Source organism: Gordionus sp. m RMFG-2023, chromosome 3, assembly GCF_954871325.1.
Source record: "Gordionus sp. m RMFG-2023 chromosome 3, tfGorSpeb1-WG-v2, whole genome shotgun sequence".
NCBI classification, from domain to species: domain Eukaryota; kingdom Metazoa; phylum Nematomorpha; class Gordioida; order Chordodea; family Parachordodidae; genus Gordionus; species Gordionus sp. m RMFG-2023.
In genome coordinates, this window is record NC_088777.1 from 17,744,422 (window position 1) to 17,761,665 (window position 17,244).

General features: G+C 26.3%; 1 protein-coding gene across 1 annotated transcript in view; it reads right to left on the reverse strand.

Annotated features, from left to right (window-relative positions):
• The window catches only part of LOC135926263 (cytosol aminopeptidase-like), a 61,168-nt gene that overhangs the window by 13,015 nt on the left and 30,909 nt on the right, over positions 1-17,244 (reverse strand). Inside the window, exons 7-11 of the mRNA XM_065462069.1 lie at positions 16,480-16,635; positions 15,969-16,127; positions 15,660-15,784; positions 10,347-10,435; positions 5,530-5,632 (exon numbers count right to left, since the gene is read on the reverse strand). Of these exons, the coding sequence (XP_065318141.1) occupies positions 5,530-5,632; positions 10,347-10,435; positions 15,660-15,784; positions 15,969-16,127; positions 16,480-16,635 (632 nt within the window). The remainder of the gene's footprint in view (positions 1-5,529; positions 5,633-10,346; positions 10,436-15,659; positions 15,785-15,968; positions 16,128-16,479; positions 16,636-17,244) is intronic.

Below are 17,244 nucleotides of genomic sequence, written 5' to 3' on the forward strand. Positions count from 1 at the left end.
TCCTTATTTTATAATTCCGAATTTAATTCTTTAATTCAGTAGTGTGTCTTTTTGAGTTTATTTTTATATTAGAATTTAGTTTTTTTTTTTATATAATTAATATTAAGTATTTATTTAATCAAAACTTTCGACTAATAAGATAGTTGTTGTTTTTGTCATAAATATTCATTAATTTAAATATTATGTCCGAGTTTATCAATAAACCATACAAATTTTAATATTACAATATGGAAATGATAAATTTTATTTTATAACTAAATTTTTAAGTTTATATATTTATTTAGATCTATATCGATGAAGAAGAGGAAGCAACAACAAGTTCTATTGCTTTACCATGGCCAATTTATAGAGAATATTTTAAAATAATATCTCAAAACAAAGAAAACAATTCTCTGATGGTAAAATGTTTGCCGTGTCTACCTAAAAATACAAAAATATCCGTCAGTAAGACTTCAACGTGCAATATCTTGAAGCACATAAGGGTATAGATATTATATATTTAAAATTCTAATTTAAATTTTAAGAGAAAACATCCAACCTTGTTAACAAAAATAAAAAAGGGGAAGGAAAATAAAACTACCAAAGAAAATACTGGACAAGGCTCATCCTCCATCAATTTTCAAAAATGAATGTAGAGATTTTAGCATTTTTAAAGAATACCCTGATATAAAATTGTTATTTATTAAATATAACACTACAATTCCTTCAAGCACCCCTGTGGAAAGACTATTTAGTGTTGCTAAAAATGTCTTTACAGATAAACGAGGATGCCTAAATGATCAAAATTTTGAAAATGTTTTATTACTGAAATCTAATAATTATTTAATCATATATTATCATATATTATATTAAAATCATTATTTTAGTTATATTCTGATAAATGTAATATCGCGTCAATAAATTTTTTAGCTCATTTCATGAATTTTCACAATATAATATTAATTTAGGTTTATGCAAACCTATAAGAGCATAATAAAAAATGTATCTGTATACAGATACATTTAAAAATTGTATCTGTATCTTGATAACTTTTTAGACGCTGTATCTGTATCTAGATAACTTTTGAGACTATGTATCTGTATCTAGATCCATTTAAAAAGTATCTTTTAACAACTCTGCATATATGTAATGCATTAATTTAAATAAAAATAAAAAGATATTAATAGAATTAAATTAGAAATTAAATGATGGAAAATAAAAAGGATTTGTATTAATTAAGATGAAAGAATGAAATATAAAAATAATATATTATAATGTAAATATTCTTAGACATGAAATTTAGAAGAAGCATAAATATAAGATTGAGGTTAAGCAATATAAAGAATGATTGTAAGTTAAGAAGAAGTCGCGGGTTAAGATGTTTTGACATTTATAAGTTAATTTTGGATATATAAATGATTAATGTTTTATATATGGTAATATTTTATATATAATATTTTATATAGATTATATATTTTAATATTTTATATAGATTATATATTTTAATATTTTATATATATACTAATTAGGGATGTACCGATATTTTTTATTGGATCGGATCGGGCCGCATTTTAAAATATCGGTCATCGGCCAATATTATACTGATCCGATCCGATATAAAATGGTGTCTTTAACAAAAATAAAATGTTACAAAATTTTTAAAAAAAGTTATATCTAAAATCTTTTATTTTTATAAATAAAATCGAAATCCATTTTTATGTATATTTTTTTAATAATAATAATTAATTAATAAACATTCTGCCATATTGCTATTTTTTGCGCATTCTGTTTATAAAAGTATGCGATAATCTTCAGACTGTTTTTAGTGAAGTTGGTGATATTGACAGTTACCATCGCCGCAGGCTGACCTCTGACAAATTGGAAATTTTGGTATTTCTAAAAAGAAATCTTCGATATATTAATGTTAAATATTATTTTAAATATTTATTTCAAATTTCATAATATATTTGTTTATTACTTATTATATAAAAGTGATTTAACAATATATTTTATATACTTTTAGAATTGCAATTGAATTGATAAACTATAACTGATCATTATAATATATTTAAATGACATAAGTTATGGTATAGTTAAATTATAGATGTTATACTAATAAAAATTATACTAAAATTAATTGGTATCTTTACAGAATACAAAATTAGATCTGATATCGGATCGGTAATCGGCCAATATCAATTTATATCGGGATATCGGATCGGATCGGCCTCCAAAAAGTGGCATCGATACACCCCTAATAGTTTATATAGTTGAAAGAATTAAATTTAAATGTATGAATTTAAAAAATAAAGTTAATTTTGAATTGTGAAAAATCCATTTAAAAAGAAAGAAGAAGGGGGGGGGGGGAATTCAATAAAGTGCGTTTATTAGAAATTTTTTTTATAAAGTTATTTTACAATAAATAGTTAAATATTGAACAAATTAAAAGATAAGATAGAAAGTAGGGTATGGGTTTACAAGGTTTCAAGTCAATTGAGCAAATTAAAATAAGTGATAAAAAGTAAAACACGGGTAAAAAGAGTTTTTTTTTGTTTTAGGTTTATTTTAAAGGTTGGTGATATGATATATAAATGGAGGAACCAATATATATTACTGTGATATAAGTTTACTTTTAAAGGTTGGTGATATAAATGGAGGAACCATTATATATTACCGTGATAAAAGTGTACTTTTGGAAAAAAAATTTGGGAACCATACAATATGGTGGGGGTAATAATAATCTTAGTACCATGGGATATGGTGGGGGTAATAATAATTTTTGTACCATGGGATATAGTGGAGTTAATAATAATTTCTGTATTATATGTGTTTTAATTTTAACTTTTAAACCCAGTATTTTGATAATAAATTTTATTTTGTATTATTTTGTAAGCCTTAAGACTCATTGAATGGAGTATAGGTTTCGTAGGAAATTAAGACCCCACGTTATGCAGGACCGAAAAGATTGCTTAATATGTAAATTTTGGGATTATAATAAGCATGAATAAATTTTTTTTGAAATATAACGTGAAAAAAAAGGATTGTGATAATATTGATATTTTTTTTTAAAAAAAGATGAAATGAAAATTATGGATATGAAACATTTTGTTAATGTTTTAAAAAAAAATGAAAAGAAAATTAGATGTGAAAGGTTTTAATAATGTTGTATATAAAAAAAAAGAGTGATAAATGAAATAAAAAGTATGCAAATTCCAAAAAAATAAGTAAAGTTAGATGTTAAACATGTGCGATGGATTGAAAGTCAAAAATGGGTCATACATAGTTTTTTAAAAATAAGAATAATATTAAAGGATTATAATATACATGCGTAATATTGTATATATGTAAAGGTAAATTAATAAAAATATTTTTGATTTTATATGTATAAATGTGGATTTATATATGTAAAGGATAATAATGGAGAGAGCCATTAGATAATATTAAATATTTTTATGTTTAAAATTTTGGAAGTTATATAAATGAAGGGAATTGGCCATTTGATATTATTTTTCCAAGGGAAGGGAAGAAAGGAATTCATTGTTTGTGAATTGGGATAAGAAATTTTGTGTTAAATATCTGAAATTTAGGATTATGATTGATAGGGAAGAAGTGTATCTGAGAAAATATTAAAAGGAAAGAATAAAGAATACATTTTGGATATAATTATAAAAAAACATTTGACTGACTTACTTTTTGTAATATTTTGTCTAATCAACTACAATGATTTTGCCCTATCAACTACAATGATGCTGGATTTATTTTACTAAGCCTAAGATAAGAATGATCATGACTGACCAATGATGCTACGGATCAATCAAGATATGACTTACTAACCATTAGATTAAATGACAATCGGCAGTACAATATCGATCAAGCTATGCCCCGAATACCGTTAAAATTAAATGATAATCAAATGAATGACAATTATATATGGTCAAGAAAGAATATGAACTTCCTGGAACAAAAATCTAATGAAATAAATAATAATTTTTATATTTTTTTAGAGCATTTATTTGAATTTATGTAGGCATTTACTTAGATTTTATATATGAGTTAAATTGTATTTTACCCCAGTTTGATTTTCTCAAGAAAGGGGGGCATGTTGTATATGTCGAGTTATAATTGACATTTATGGACGTTTTTCAACATATTTTTTTAAGAAGAATATAAGTTGTTTTATATATATTATATTCCTTTGTTTTAAGAAAAAATGGAGTTTATATGTAAAAATATTATGAAAATATATTCGACGGTAATTATAAATGTTATAAAATATATTAGACAGTTTATATGGGTCTTATAATTATAAATGTTATAAATATAGACCTGACACTTATTAATTCTAAATAACACAATCAAATGATTAAATTTTCTTTGGACAATAAATATATAGCAATCATCTAAAATAACTTAGTATTCTAAACTATTATCTAATCTCTTATGCTTAGAAAGATAACAAATGTTTCTCATAATAAAAAAAATGGCCTTCAATTAAAAATTAATTTCTTTTAAAGATAATAAAATGATTTTTGACACATTTGACTTTTATTATAGATCAATTTTCACAAAATTTAATTTTAAAATTAAATGTTTGTTGTTTATTTAGTTCAGATATAGGATGCAGTGAGTTAAGGATACTTGCCTCTACTAATAGGCGAATTTTCGAATATCTGCATAATTTTTTTTTCGAGATTTCAGGTTCATTGATTACCTCAGCTAATAGATTTTTACTTTACTAAATCATGAATTGCAAAATTGATATCAGCTGGGAAACCCGAATTCACCAATTTTTTAAATAATTGCTAATTTAAATTTTTTTTAGAAAGGAAACGTAGAAATGCCAGCAAACACTCAAATGCGGTTTATGTTGAGAAATTTTATTTTAAATTCAACAAATCTACAAGTATAAAAATTTTAAAAATCATTCATAATTAAGTTTTTTTCCGCTTTAATGATGGTTAGGCCCATATTAATAAATAAAAATATGCGGAAGAAATAAATCCAGCTCAGAGACCTATATTGGAGAAATAAAAACTCGATGTCATCACAATCTTATGAAGATTAATTATAAATATAAATCAAAAGCGGTGTCAAAAAAAGTAATAATGGAAAGCCGCATTTCAAGAGATATTTTTCGATTGAATTATGAAAAATTAGGTAAGACGAAGATATATATTTGATTTTAGGAAATCCCAAAAATACTTGCCAAATTATATGAGCTATCTAAACAAATTATATAAAATATCTAAATATTTTATTCCTACCTACATCTCCGATAGGCGTTGAGAAGGTATCTCATCGCTAAGAAAAGAAGTAAATTATCCGAAAATATCTAATAATATTTTAATTATAAGATTAAGTATATAAGATATTTAACTAGTTGATTTTATACCATGATTGATATTATATTTTTTAAATAGATTTTATGATGTGAATATGTTTCTATTATTTCAGAATTTTATTTTAAAATTCATTTTAATAAATTCTTTTAACTTATTAGTTGCATTGAGATTAGTATATACTTAGATTCTAATAAAATAATAGAGTAACCAGTTAGTGTAGCCATGTCGATTATGACCTCAGGATTAAATTGATGAGCATATGTCAATGCATCGGCCAATATCAATCTTCCCTCTGCATCGGTGTTATCGATCTGAAAAAATAGTAATAAAAATAGATAGAGAGTAAAGAAATTGAAGGAGATGGAGAATTAGTTTCATGATCATATTAATAATAGTTTAAAAAACTGGCATGTCGTTAACAATGTGCATTGGAAAATAATCATAAATTTTGAAAAATGTAACATTATTTTTGAAGAAAAGTAAAACTATTATTTTTTTTATCTGTTTTATATCATATATATAACATTTTTACAAAAATAAAATTCGAATATACATAAATTAACTTAAAGTAAAACTAAAATGAAAATATAATTTGAAAGTAAAACTAAAATAAAGATATAATATGAATAATATACGTTACGATTTATAAAACTAAAATAAAGACATAACATGAATAACACACGTTACGATTTATAAAACTAAAATAAAGATAGAATATGAATAACACATTATAATTTATATTATTCAACAATTTTATAATTTTAATATATTATTGATCCAAAACTTACTCCTTAGCGAGATAAGTAATTTCCTTCTCCTCTCGCCACCATGGATAAAAGCTAAATGGCTCAAAAACAAGATGTTATTTTATTTGAAAAGGTACACTTTAGAATATAAATAAAAAGGTTATATTTCCCTCCGATATATATTTGCTAGATAACAGTATTCCTTTAGTTTCTCATTCTTGAGAACGTTTTTCCAGCTCCTTAGCGTTTTAAAACACATATGTCGACTATGAAACATTTATAATTAATGCTTAGAACTCGAAACCAAACCTTCAATATTTTACTGAGCCCAAACCCTTTTTTAAAATTTCGGGTTAAAATTTTTTTGATCTAATATTTAAGTTATATTTATTTTAAAAATATACTAAAAATAACACATGTTAAACTATATTAAAATTAAATTAAAAATGTAAACTATTTAAAACATAATTATTATTTTTTACCTTCAATATCAACAAATTTTTGCTGGAAATCATTTATTATTATTTGTATCTGTTAGTTGCAATTAGTGTTGTTAAACGGCTCCATTTGAGCCGATTTTAAAAACGGCTAATTCAATATTTTAGCCAGAAAAATATGGCTTAAGCCTCGAGATTTCGCTAATAGATCCCCACACCTTTGTGTCATCTATGAGAAAATTTTCAGGTTTGCTTACTATTTTCCTGGATAAAATATTGAGTTAACCGTTTTTCTTAATCAGCTCAAATCTGGCTGTTTGACTCACTAATTGAAAATGACATATATCGATGATGGTATTATAATTTCGATATAAAAAGGAATATCATTTGGGTTAATGTATTTCGGTTAACTTTGTAATGATATAATTTACGTTATGATTATTGTATTTTATTTATAAATTGATTATTTTCAATTATCACAGGATTTATTGATTCTATAATATTCTTCTCCGTTTTATGGAGATATCCAAGTGTACCCAGGTAGGCCAGTTTTCCCTCTGATTTTTCTTTTCCATTTTTGATGGTCCTGAGCAACAATATTTGTAAGAATTATGCTTCTCATATCCACTGCTATCACATTTGTCCGCATCATCTTGGGCTTCCTCTAGGTCTTGATCCTCCTATTTCCATCAAGGTTTATCTCTTTACCCAGTCATTTTTTGACATATGTTCCATATGCCCAAAACATCTTAGTCTATTTCGTCGCATTACCCCTCCAATCATTTCTATACCCAGTCTTGCTTGCAATTCCTTGCTAGTTTTTCTTTCTCTCAAATATACCCCACACATCCATCTAATCATCCTCATCTCTGTTCCTTCTAATTTAGCTTAGTGAGTCGCTTTCATTGCCCATGTTTCGCCACCATAAACTACACAGCTGCTTAAACTTACCTCTTTAACTTCAGAGAGACTTTTTTATTTGTAGGAATAGACGACATCTCTGAACTTCTCAATGCTTGTCTGACCCGCAACAACGGCAGAATCTACACCATCATCTGCCTTTAGCATATCACACAAATAACATAACTTATCTACTTTTCTTAGGGTTAACTTATTGCCAATATCCAGACCACCATTTTCTACGTTATCATTATTATGTACACCCTTTATGCACGTTCAAAATAAAAATCATTCTTGATAATATCAGACTTCCTTTTTCCCGCGACATCTATTATGTACCCATTTCTGGCATCTTGTGCATTGGATTTAATTTCTAGCAACTCCTTTCCCACATACACCACAAGGCCATTTACCGGATTACTCCATCTTTAGATTTTCCCCACCAATCATCACCTTCGTCTTTGCTCCATTTATTTTCAGGCCATTTGCTTCCATAGCAATCTTCCATTAAATAATTTTATCCCTCAATTCTCCCTCACTGTTTGCCATTAGTACAAATTCATATGCATATAATAGCTTTCAGGGAAGTCCTTCACGCATTTCTCTAGACACTACATCCATTACTAAGATAAATAATAATGGACTCAGCACGGATCCTTGATGAACCTACCTTCACTTCAAAGCTTTCACTATCTCCATCAACCGTCCGTACTGCAGTTTGTGCTCCCATATATATTGCCATCACTGCCATTACCAACAATTCCTCCACACCTGATTTTCTCAAGGCCCATCTAGTAATCTCGCGCGGCACCCTGTCAAATGTTTTCTCCAAATCAACAAACGCATAATACTATTTTTTTTCCTTCGCAAGATACTTCTCCTGTATTTATCTAACCACAAAAAATGCATCTGTCGTGCCTTTCCCCGATGTAAACCAAACTGCATTACATCAATTTTAGTTTGTTCCCTTATCCGTTTCTCTAACACCCTCTCAAATACCTTCATTGCATGTTCCAAGAGTTTAATAGCTCTGTAAGATCTGCAATCTAAAGGATCAACTTTCCCTTTGTATACTGAGATATACTTTTTCGTCAGTCCTCGAGAATAGTTCCACAATTTGATTGGCTAAATTCATTAACCATCTCCAAGTCATCAGAACCTTTAAACATCTCTGATACCACCCTCGTTAAACCCGATGCCTTCCCTTTTTCATCTTTTTCACTGCTCTCTTTATTACATCCTTGCCAGATTTACACCCTGGAACCTCTACTTTTGCGCAACTAACATTATTATCCCATACATTTTCTAACTTCCATGTAGATCTTCCAGGTGTTCTTATTACCACTACTATCAATCACCATTTTTCCTTCCATATTTTTCAAACATTTACACCTACCACATCCTGCCTCTTTTTTGCCATCTGCTTTGCCATTTGAACCACATTTCCCATTCCTTCAGGGCATTTAATTTCTTAAGCAAACTCCTGCCTTTTTTCTTCTTACGCATTGGCTCTTAATTTCTTAGTATTTCTTTTCGCCATATTGTAAATATCGTTATTACTATTTTCTTTACTATTATACCACTTTGAAGCATCTCCGTTTCTTATCCACAGCTTTCAATACCTCTGGGTTCCACCACCAAGTCTCCTTATGTCTAGGCGACCTTTTTGTCCATCCACATACCTCCTCAGTTGTCATCACCCAAGCTTTCTTTATGGCTTCCCACTTGTAGTTTATCTTCAGATGCTTGTGCCACCTCCGCCTCCCTTATCGCAAATTTCATATTGAATTGACGTCTCTCCTCCTTTAATTTCCAAACCTTCAGCCTTGGCACAAACTTTCTTTTACTGATCCTGGTGCCTTTAAAAGTACATTCCTCTCCCGATAACACCTTCACATTTTTACTATACATCTATCACATCTCCGTAATAACAAATAATCCACTGCACTTTTGGTACAACCCGACTTATAAGTCACCAGCTTCTCTGATTCTTTCTTAAACATTGTATTACAGACAATCATATCTATAGCATCACTAAAATCTAAAATCCTCTCCCCTTCCAGATTTCTCATGCCGTAATTTTACATGTACTCCTTCATAGCCCTCGCTCCCACATGTCCATTCAGATCACCAGCCAGGATAATCCCCTCTTCATTTGTCAGTCTCGATGTCACCCCCAATAGACTGTACCAAAATATATTTTTCTCTTCTTTACTTCTTCCAACCTGAGGAACATATGCCGAGATAATATTATACTACCAAAAATCATCTTGATAACCCCAAATCTGGTTATCTAGCCTTCTCATCTCGACTACTTTGTCCATCAGTTTCTCCGCAACTAATACCCTAACCCCATCCTTACCATCATAGCTTCCTTGCCAGAAGAATTTATACTTTTCACCAGTCTTGCCGATCGATTGATTTTTTTTCTTTCTTATTATATAAAAAGAATGGTATTATATGTACGCGAAAATAAATTTTCATTCTTAAGAGGAATCAAAAGCAATGATAATTATTATAGCCATATTAACACAAATTATATTTTACAATACTCCATTTTATGTTAAAATTTTCAAATTTTATCAGCACATTTTGTATGTTTTTTTTATAATGAAAATATATATATTTTAGGAATATTTATTGTTGTTTATTAGATTACTAAATTAAAAGTATGATGAAGAACAAAATTATAAGGTTAAAAGTTTTATTAAATGTAAGTTGCAATGCACTGTCAAAGTTAGACATTAAAAAATAAATATTTTAATTTTATCATCTAGATTATGAAAGATATAATAATAATTCGCCTATAAATTAAAAAAACAAATAGAATATGATTTATCCTGAAAATAATGAGCAAATAAAATTACCAAATGTTTATATATTTTTATAATCCTATCCTAGTAGTAATTATTATCTTGTGATGCTAAAAATATTGTATATACTTGTATGGTTTTTCCACTCATTGAAGTGACGACATCACCTGGATGGGTAGCTGTCCCACTTGGCATATTTTCACAAATAGGTGTTAAACCTTTTAAATGAATTAATTATTTATTATATTTAACACATAAAAAAAATTATATACAAAAATTTGAAATCAAAATAGCTTTACACTTTGTTGTTTTTCCAGCTATTGCGAGCTTTTAATGATTATAGTTATATAATAGTTAGCATTTTTTGATATTTTATTGTAGTGCTACAAACATTGCTAAAAAATCAAACGCGTTCAATGTTTATTAGTAAAAATCGAACGCATTCGCGTTCAACGTTCATATTCAAAAAAAAGTAACGCGTGCACGTTCTTAAACTTTATGAATAAATAATTTTTAAATTTCTTTTAATATATAATTTACTATAAATAAATATCTTATATTTTTTAACACAATATATTAGCAATGTTTAGAATTAATTATTTCATTTTGATACATACAAATCATAATGAATAAAAAAGTTTATATATAAAAAAAATTATTATTATTTAATCTATAAAAACTTTTATTAAAATTTAATTATTTGAAAAATATATAAATCTAATAATTTAAAGTCTGTTCAACAATTAAAATATAAAGCCCTAAAAATTAAAAATAATAGTGATTAGATTATAATTTCAAAGAATTACAATAAAAATAAATAAATTCTAAAAAATATTAACAACTTCATATATAGTATATAATATCATTTATACATTATATATCTATTATAATTCATAATAATATAATAAGCCTATGTAATACAACAATCAAAAATAAACTATTGAATGGCTAGTTATAAGTTATATATAAAATAATAAATATTACAATCACGCGTTTCTTTAAATTAGAACTTGTAGATTTTAAAACTGTTAAATAAACTTTATTCGCTTTATATTTTTATTTTATATTCAAATTGAATTTAAATTTTAATTGTTTAGTTTAACTTTCGTTAGTTTAACCTTCGCATTTTAACTTATATATTACTTTTTTTAAAATGATATTTTGGTAAAGTTATTTACAATTTTGTAACTTAATATTTTATTCAAAAACAAAGGTTATTTTTTGTAAAACGACAGACAAATTAGTCAGTGGCGTCATTAGGGAGGGGCGCGCAGGGGCTTGAGCCCCCTGAAAAATTTGAATAGCCCCCTGAAGTAATTTTTTTTTAATAGCTCCTTAATATCCCCTTGAACTAAAAACAAATTGTTTTGATTGGCTTCCTGAACGATTTCTTTTATAATTCTATTACGTAATATATATTTAATTTTATTATTTAAAAACTAATAAGACTATCTAAGGTTTTATTAAATGAATACTATTTTAATTATTACATTATTAATACATATAAATTATATTTTCACTATGACAGCTTGCAATCAAATTCTGTGTTAAAAATAGAATATCAATATCACTCTATTAATTTAGCATTAACAATTGAAGCTTAATTGACTTTTATTTTAAATTATTATATAACCTTAATTAAATAAATATAATCATTTATTAATTTAAAATTAACAAATTTTATATTGTAATTAGCCGAGTGCAAAATCACAAATCACCTATATTATTCATTTTTAAATTTAATTACCATGCCTCTTCCTAAAAATAATTTCAAAGTCCAAATAAGTATAGTAGATTGTCTTTATAAAAAAGTAGACATATAGTTTATAATTCCCTATTATATATAATTGTTTATAAAATATTAGGTAAAATGCCACTTTTACATAAGTATTTGACAGTTATATAAAATATTACAGTTAATATTTTAATAAATTTTACTATTAAATGCTTTTGATAATAAATATAAGTAACAATTTGCATTCAATTCTTTAACGCCATCTATTTATATTTAAAAATATTATTAAAGATTAAACATCTTATTATTCATCCCACAATGGACATTAAAAATTAGATATATTTTCTTTTCTTTTTTTATGTGTTTTTAAGAAAGCTATTTTTTTTCTTATTTGAAAAACAGTTTCGAGTTAAATTTCGAGTATATTTTTGATATTATTACAAATTACTATTATTTTAAGATATAATATACCAACTCGATGTGGTGAGATAATAATATATAAAATTTTAATTGCTTTCATCATATCACTCTGGTTAAAATGTTTCATTTCTAATATAGCTTCCTTGCCGTTTAAATAACTTAAGGCTTCAATATATTTACATAATTTCTTCTAAAGATTTTTAGTGTTTTTGTTTTATCTATTTATATAACATAATAAATTCTATGAGTTAACATCGTGAGTGTCATAGTTATGACTGCAAATTAACCGGCATCTATCATTTGTGTGGCAATGTAAGTTAAGATTATTACTATAGTTGCTGAGATCATATGAATGCATATTTTATATGCAATAATGGTCAACTGTGTAGTCGTTTATATATTATTAAATATGGAAGATAATCTTTTAGAAATTTAATATCTCACAATAATATTCTCGATTACTTATCTAGCTTCCATCATATCATCTAAGAGGAAGCTCTAACCACCATATAGTTTTATGATGGTCGTTTATAATCTCTTCTTCGAGAATTGTTTATTTGGCTAGGCCTATAAAATTTTCCTTATTAGTCCATTTTATAAAACATTGTCTAAAATGGTAGCAGAGAGTTATATTAGTTTCATGACAATGTATGTTGCTAAGAATTATATTATTATGTGGTTTTTAAAAACAATTATCAATTGAGGCATATGTATGAATTAATTAATCTTTTTATCACTTGTAATTCTTTAGACGTAATTTTTTTAAATCAGTAATCGAAAATATTTTATACTGTAATAAATAGATTTTATATTAAAAAATATTATTTTTAGACTTGTATTATTTTAATGATTTATATGCTAATTTATTTTGTATGCATAATATATAAATGACAAAATATAAAATTCATAATAATTGTTCAGGGGGAGCAAATTTTAAAAAAGTATAATATATTAATAAAAAACCCGGCCGAAGGCCTGCAAAAATGGGAGTATGAAGGGCTTTGCACCCCCCACCCTACCCCCTATAAATTATTTTTAGTTGAGCCCCCTGAGATTGTAAAGGCTAGCGACGCCCCTGAAATTAGTTTTTAAATTATTAATTATAAATTTTGTAAATATATATAAAAATAAGATTTTTCATTTTGATTCATTATAAAATTTTACTAATTATACTTGTTTTATCTTTAAATTTTAATAAAAATCGTTGCGCCACGAGTCACTTTGCATTTTGTTTTATTGTAGCAGGCGAAAACTACTTAAAATTAATAACTTAAATTGAATTATTTAGTGATAATTTATTTTTTCCCATCAAATCTTAATTTTGATAAATTTTTAGAAATACTCAATATTACACACGTTTAATATCAGACACCAAGACAGAACACACGTTTATTTTCAAGCTCACAACGACACGATGATATTTCATAACAAAGTATATGGAAAAATATACTACTATGATGGAGGACGCAAGTGGCACGCAATAGACGCTAGATCTTACAAAAAAAATTATCATCTATTTATAAAATAACAACTATTATATGATAACGCAATAAATATTGTTGGTGATAAAAAAAGAGACATAATTAATGATAGTTCATTTTTAAAATATGAGTTATATAAATAAACATTGAAGTATATATAAATAAATTAGGAACTATAATAACAGTAATTATTCAGAGTTAAAAAAAGCATCAACGTTTACAATCCACCTGTAGACGTTATACTTGTTTTATCTTTAAATTTTAATTAAATCGTTGCGCCACGAGTCACTTTGTGTTTTGCTTTAGAAACTGATATACTTCTTGGACACATTTACATTTGATAAGAATAGAATTAGTTACTTGAATATAAAATGTTACCGTAGGTTAAATTTGTAAGTTATTCTTATTGCAAATATTTACAACTGATTTAAATCAGGTGTAACTATATAGGCCAACATCTAGTGGTGTTAAAAAGCCTGATTCGGGTTGATTTAAAAAACGGCCCGATTAAAATTATAAGAAGAATAATATTATGTAAACCTGGGATTTGGATATCTATTTGTCAAATGACAAGGCTTACATAATATTATTTTAGCTAAAATATTAATCGGGCCGTTTTTAAAAATCGACCGAAATCGGGCTTTTTAACAATACCAATATCCCTCAAAAAGATCTTATAATGCTTGTAAGATCCATAACTTAAACAATGGTGAATCAATCTATACTAAAAAAGGTTTTACCAACTAAAGAAAGTTCTTAAATAAAAGGGCCTTGAAAAACATGATAATTTGATCATTTTAATTTTCTAGACAAAAAAAAATTAAAACCTAATAGGAATTAGTGAGTTAAAAAATTATTTGTAAAGTTTAGAAAATTATAAAGATGTTATATCAGATTTGAAATTTCTATACTCATATAAAAATGCATTTCGAAATGTTTTTCAAACATTCTGTCATCCACATCTATGTGAGTCAACTTTTCACCATTAAAAACAATTATTAAATCACATAAACGTTCTGGTAGTGATATAAGAAAGGGTAACTTGTTTTATTAAGACATGGAAAAACATAACAGATTAATTTTGGAAATATTTTCAAAATTACATTACATTTTTTAATTGAATCCCTAACAAGTATTATACAAGCACAATTAAATTAAATCAACATTCTTATATAATGTTTGGAAAATTATTAAATCAACTTATTTCTTTCCATCCATAAATCAATTCTTATCTTCCATCTAATTTTATAAACATATTTGAACATTTTATATTTTTATATGTGGTATTTTTCAAATAAAATCGGTATATTTCAAATTTGTGTTTAAATATTCGTTCTAAGGTGTTGGAATTTTTTTTAACTGCCCCCCCCCTCCCACAAATGGGTAAATGGGTGATACTAGAATCGGGCCTGCTACAAAATAATTCAAATTAATAAACTATACTATAATGGGTTATAAAGCATAATTTAATAAAGGATATAGTTGAAAAAATAATCATTTTTCCTTAAAAAATTTGGATTAATATTAAATTAATATTTTTTAAATGAATTTCCTATAATATTTTATTGTTATTCTCAAAACTTTTTTTTTGAGTTAATATTATGTAATTCTATAATTAATGAATATTTTAACGATTTTAAAAATATTATTAGCCAACCATTTAAAATATAAAAATAATAATCATTTTTTACTTAAAAATTATTATTTACATTTATAAAAGCAAAAATTCGTGATTAGTTTTATTCAAATTTTTACAAATACAATTTTGTGAACATTAATTAAAAAAATGAATCAAATCGAATTTACCTATTACGTTGACGGGGAGATTCAATTTCGAAATCCCGAATATGGTCGCTATAACACATGCAGCTCCCCCCATATCGGCCCGCATGTCCTCCATATTTGCAGATGGTTTGAGGGATATACCGCCACTGATACATTATAAAACGATAAGTAATTTGGTGAAAGTTTTCTTTAAAAAAAATCTTCTACCATTTGATCATATATTTAAAATTTGTTTCCTTCTTCGTTTCTAATAACAAATAAATCCCCTTGTCCGTATGAAATTTTGTTCTTACTCCATTCAGTTCCTTACAATTTTATTCAAATATTCACCTATCGAAGGTTATACCCTTGCCGACTAATACAACCGGTTTTTGTTTGCTATCAACCGCTTTATTGTAATGCATCTCCAAAAAGAAAGGAGGCAAATCGGATCCGTGACTAACCGATAAAAATGATCCCATTTTGTGCTCCTCTATCCATTTCTTGTCTCTTAAAAAAATGTATAGAAATATATAACTATAAATTTTAATGGTGAATATTTTTTGAATAACCTGGCATAATCAAAGTAATTATCATTGTTAAATTGAAGTCGTTTTTATTTAAATGATGAACATTCAAAATCATTTCATTCATATTAGGTGAGATTCTCTAGAAAAATAATCACTTAGAATGTACTCAAACTTGCTAGAATAGGAGCTTAAATTGGCCAACTAATTGATATTCTAGATGATAATAAAATTTTTGCTTGGATCAATAAATCGATCTTTTTTCGTGGCTATTTATCCTTCCGTAAAACAACAAAATTAATTAATAGTAAACAAGCATGTTTGAATTTAATTACCTAACAAAAATTTTAACATCTTGTAAACCGGTGAATAATCGTTGAGCCTCTTTAGTTAGTTGTTCGGGTGTTAAAATGTTGGCAGGAAGTTCCATTAATCGCCTCGCTATATTTTGGCAATCACCCTTAACGATGCCCTTGTTCCATTCCTCCAATCTAGTTTTTTTTTAAAAATTATGCTAATTACAAATTAAATTAGAGATATATCTATATGTTTCAGACAAAATTCCAGAAACATAGGGATTATTCCCATTCTATAAAATCCATAATTTTTAATAAATTATTTATGAAAACATTTTAAAATATATTAACCATAAAAGTTAAGATGAAAACCTTAAAATGGTTAAAACCTCATCAAATTTATGTTGGGCCCAGAAATTTTGATAAATGCGTTAAAATCTATAAAACATGAATGGTTGTATACTTAGCTTAGCATTCTTAAAATATAATGAATTTTAGATGGCTAATTTATGATTCAAATTAAATTTTCATAAATTTCATATAGTAATCGGGTCCGGTTTTCTCGGTTTGAAGTGAAGATTTGGTCTTAAAAAATTGATTTCGTAGTTAGTTCGGTCTGGACCGAAAGAAAAAGTATATATTTTTGATTATATATGTATATTATCTTTTAATAATGAATCAAATAAAAACAATTCAATCAATTTCCGGTGATCAAATTATTTTCCAAGTAAGGTGGCTAAATAACAAAGAGAATTAAGTTATCAAGCTAAATGGTGCAATTTATCATGTGTATTAGGAATCATG